The 4,903-nt window shown below is 40.0% G+C and overlaps 1 protein-coding gene across 1 annotated transcript in view; it reads left to right on the forward strand.

Moving 5' to 3' along the window:
• Positions 1-3,949: 3,949 nt before the first annotated feature.
• LOC125998779 (melanoma-associated antigen B5-like) overlaps positions 3,950-4,903 on the forward strand; it is a 50,469-nt gene continuing 49,515 nt past the window's right edge. Inside the window, exon 1 of the mRNA XM_049766845.1 lies at positions 3,950-4,296. Coding sequence (XP_049622802.1) covers positions 3,950-4,296 — 347 coding nt within the window. The remainder of the gene's footprint in view (positions 4,297-4,903) is intronic.

Below are 4,903 nucleotides of genomic sequence, written 5' to 3' on the forward strand. Positions count from 1 at the left end.
GAACCCAAGTTACAGCTATAACCGAAGAAGACAGGAACTTTGATTCCTCTATGACTGTGCAGGAATAGATTTTCATCCTTACTGAAGTCAGGTTTTTTCCTTTTACACGAGTTCTGATATCAGCATAGGCATTATATTCTTTGAAATTGGGGGAATACCCCACAGTTAGTATGAAGGTGAAAGAAAAAGTTACTATAATGTTCGTTTGGCAGATACTTTTTCACAGGAAACAAGTTTTGCACTGTATTTCTTAGATTGTTCATTAAATTTAGAAAATTAAACTTAATACAATTAACCTTGAAGTTCCCGACTTATTAACGCCACTGTGTGTTGTGGGCACTCTCTTCAATGCAAAGTGCTGGCACTAAGGGTGCTAAGTGGAGGAAATTTTAGCCTCTACTCAGAAATCTTGAGCCTGTCACATAGACTCACACAAGTAATATGACATAGAGGTGAAATTTAAAGGGGCTGGAGGGGGTGCAGATTCCTTATGTTTATTGGTGAGTGGCATTTTCTGAGTAGCAAGGCAATATGGAAATTTAGGCATGTACAATTCCTCCTGAAATATAATTTTCATTGGCACTATGTGTGGGCAAGAGTCTGGAAGTTATTAGAAAGGTCAAAGCCTCAGATCCAAGGTGAGAGTCCAAACCCTGTGGTTAACGTACATTTTATGGCTAGTGAGGGCTTGACTCTATGGTATAGTGAACATAACCAGGTGTCTTGGATTAAAGGACAATTGTAGAAATGCTTTTTATGTGGACACTAATTCTACTAGCTCAAGTTATATGTAGCTAAAGATGACCATTCTACACCTCTACACCTGAGTGAAGTAAACTGCAAGAATATTGACCTATGTTGTTTTAGTTAGGGCCGTCTAGGCGTTACAGAGACAGTGCTCAGGGCTTAAGCATGCATCCATACACAGGATTTCCCCAAAGCAAGGCTCAGGGGACCATCTGTGGTGTCCAGCGTAGAACCCAGGTTGGACAGCTACCTCCAAAGCATGTACTGTACTCAGTGTACTATCACTGTGACCCATAGCAAGAGATCAGTGCTGTTCCCCTAATATTACTGAGTATTCAATGATATCTATCTTTATAAATAATTCAAAGCAGGCAGTGGTATCATCCGAGATGAAAATGATACTAATCATTGTCATTTTTAATGATTTCATACTATTCTCGTGTTTTTTTTCATGTAATCTTATGCATATACAGATAAAACATATTCTAAGAGTCCTATAATGTAAAATAATTATATTTACTTAACAGATAAAGAACTATTTTCTCTAACACACAATATTGATTAGTTGTTGAACTGGTACTATATTCCTGGTCCAGTTCTGTCCAGAGGCTACACTAGTCTTACAGACTGATTCTTCTTTTGTTTGGTTGGAGGGCTCCCCAGCAGTACCTTGGGTGACCAGGGCTGTACATGGCAGTTCTTCAAACAACATATATTGCCTAGGAGTTACTTATGGGTTCTGTGTGTACCAGGCATGTACTGTTCCTCTGAGCTATCATATGGTCTGACACTGTCTCTTAATTTCACTCTTCTTCTCCTAAAGAGAATGCAGGAAATAAAAGAGGGATGTGTAGCTACATTCCTAAAACAGCCCTCTACTGAGAAAGCTTGAGCCTGTCAGTTGGACTCACACAAGTAATATGACATAGAGGTGAAATTTAAAGGGGAGGGGGGGGGCATATTCCTTATGCTTGTTACTGAGTGGCAATTTTCTGACTAGCAAGGCAGTATGGAAATTTAGGCATGTACAATTCCTCCTGAAATATAATTTTCATTGGCACTATGTGTGGGCAAGAGTCTGGAAGTTGTCAGAAAGGTCAAAGCCTCAGATCCAACGTGAGAGTCAAAACCCTGTGGTTAACGTACATTTTATGGCTAGTGAGGGCTTGACTCTAAGGTATAGTGAACATAACCAGGTGGTTTGGATTAAAGGGTAATTGTACAAATGCTTTTTATGTGGACACTAATTCTACTAACTCAAGTTATATGTAGCTAAAGATGACCATTCTACACCTCTACACCTGAATGATGTAAACCGCAAGAATATTGACCTATGTTGTTTTAGTTAGGGCCTTTTGGAGCTACATTTTTAATGATTTCATACTATTTTCGAGTTTTTTTCATATAATTTTATGCATATACAGATACAACATATTCTAAGAGTCCTATAATGTAAAATAATTAATTTTACTTAACAGCTAAAGAACTTACTATTTTGCCATGGTAGGCTTCATTTGTTTAACGCTGGCTTCCCCTTTGGGCTGCACTCTGCCTCACAGTGGGACAGACACAATCTATTCCCTGTTCTCTCCCCGATTGACAGCAATATATTCTGATGGGTCATTCCTTCACAATGTATTTCTCTTAGCTGGAACACTATTTATTTGGCAAATTGGAGATCTTTCTTTTTTTCTCTGAGTCTACTATTTTTCATTCACACAATGGATATTTTGGCTTAAGGGGACAGACAGGCTAGTGCTTGGGGAACAATACTCTTTCTCGATGCCAGGGGCCATATCTTCCTCTGCAGAGCTGAAAATTATGTAAATGGTGGAAGAAGTTCTGTAAGTGGAATGCCACTAAGCATAGAGGATAATCAATAGGATATGTAGGATAGAGTGGGAACAGAAAAGAAAGTCAGAGGAGATCACTCTGGTTTTTAGAAAGATTTGGAAGCATTCATTTGTTTACAAATTAATTTATATATGAAGTATGTATAGCAAGTAGATAAGTAACAGTGTGACTTACATTTGGGGGACCAGGGAGAAAATTAGTGGCACATGCCCAAGGACCTAAGCAGATACCCATCACTGCATGGCTCTCTGTTACAATCAGGGATAGTCTTGGCACTACTGGGCCTGGAAAGATCTGCATTAACTGAGCAGGTCTTGAATCAGGAAGTCCAGTTGTGGCAGGGTGTGGACCTTGGCTTTTCTGAACATTGTCTATCACCAAAAAAGTGTTTCCACCTACTATATCATATTGAGAAATCCTCATTTCGATCTAGAACAGGACAATCTGTCATGGGAAAACGTGTTATTGGGAATGATAAAGAATTAAATATTGTCAGTAAAAAACATTTTACGCAACAAAATGAAAAGTTTGTCACGGCCTCCACTTCTTACCTATTTTTATTTTTGGTTCAGCCCAATTAAATGCTACGTTACTTGGATTTGCCTTCTTTAGTTAAGACTTTAGGAGAAATGAAAAAGTAATCAATGTGAAAATGTGTTAAGTTATTCCCTTAACAATAATTGGGCTTCCCCTTTTGAAAATTCTTTCTTCTGAGACTGGGAATGGTACAATATATTTTTTCATTTTGCAGCAGTATCCTAATAAGGATGATGATAAGATATAGTAAAACAGATAATTGACAATTAAGACTGAGGTTCTTAGGCTCTTTGTCTATCAAGGCCATTAATTTGAATTTTTTCCTATACATTTCACTTATTTTTAAAAATTTTTACAAATCAATGAGAAGATCTTTTCTGATACTCCCTTTGTCTAAAAAGATGTATTAAGCTATGCTCAGTGGTAGAAATTTTGAATATTATAGTGGGTTAATATTGAAAATAGAAGTTCTTTTCCAATCATGGCTCCTTTTTGCTTCTTGTGCTTTATGTCTGATTTTTGTACCATTTTTGGGGGGAATGCCTCCCAGATAGTGCTCCAGGGCTGCTTCCTGAGGTATGTGGCAGGGTGACTAGACACTTCATTGCAGGGCTGGATGTTATGTTGCTTCCAGGGTCCACCAGGGCCTACCTAAAGGCCTACCGAAGTATGCTACCAGGTGAACAAATTGTTTTTCTAAGCTGTGTTATTTGCTCTATGTGGCCAGTCTCACTGTCAGGGGAGTGAAGCTTCTGGATAGATTACTTAGGAATTACTGCCCAGTGAGAGGAACTCCCTACATACCTTCCCCATGACAGCTGTCAAGATGAACTGGCTGAATGAAGGTGTCAACTTCTGCTGCATGGGGAGAAGGTGTGAGGAGACTGAGCACGCACCTCCTCCAGGCAGCAAAGTGTCACTCGGGTTCTTTCAAAAAGATATGTTGGTTTCTCTGTTGATAAACATTCTACACCCTCAACCTGCTCATTGGCAGGAGCTGAGCTGTCCTGTAAGTGGGTGCTGTGTGCCAATGGGGCCAAATTGGCTTCTACCTTTGCACCGTGTCCAGAGATCCTGGCAGGAAGCACTCACTAGCCATGAGAGGGTACCAAGATCAGGGCCCATCTTTGAAGTGCGTGGTGTCCTGATGCACTGGATGTGACTGGACTGGATGGAAGGAGAGAAACAATATGAGGGGGAGGAGGATAAAGTGTCCTGCCTGTCCATATTATCACTGACCCCATTCAAGGAGAGGCTAATAGGACACTGAGCTGGCCACATGCCTCCATCCCATAATCACCAGCCTCCCAGAACCTCAACTTCTCTTACCACTGGACAAGTACAACCTTACAGGGGGCTTTCAGAATTAGAAGCCTTCTTCCTACTAAGCAAAATAGGGATAATTAGTTAACTAATTGCTAGTGATCCTGCCGTGATTTTGCAGACCTTGAAAGAAAGCCTGCAGGACATCATCATTTGCACCGTATTTTATCTTATTATTTTCTATTTGTATTCTCTTTTTGGGGGGAATATTTTAGTCACCACGAAATGACAAAGATATTCCTCACTAGGTCTCAGGAATACTTGGTTTTAACACTGCTCCTATGACTAGCATCCAATATCAAGGCCAATGTGAAGATGGAACATGCCAAGAAATATCACTGAGGGATGATGGGCTGTTTTATTTTGTGAAGTGTTGTTGAGCCACACCGGATAAGCTCAAGGCTTACTCCTGGCTCTCTGCTCGGGTATCACTCCTCTTGGT

This window comes from Suncus etruscus, chromosome X (genome assembly GCF_024139225.1).
Source record: "Suncus etruscus isolate mSunEtr1 chromosome X, mSunEtr1.pri.cur, whole genome shotgun sequence".
NCBI classification, from domain to species: Eukaryota; Metazoa; Chordata; class Mammalia; order Eulipotyphla; family Soricidae; genus Suncus; species Suncus etruscus.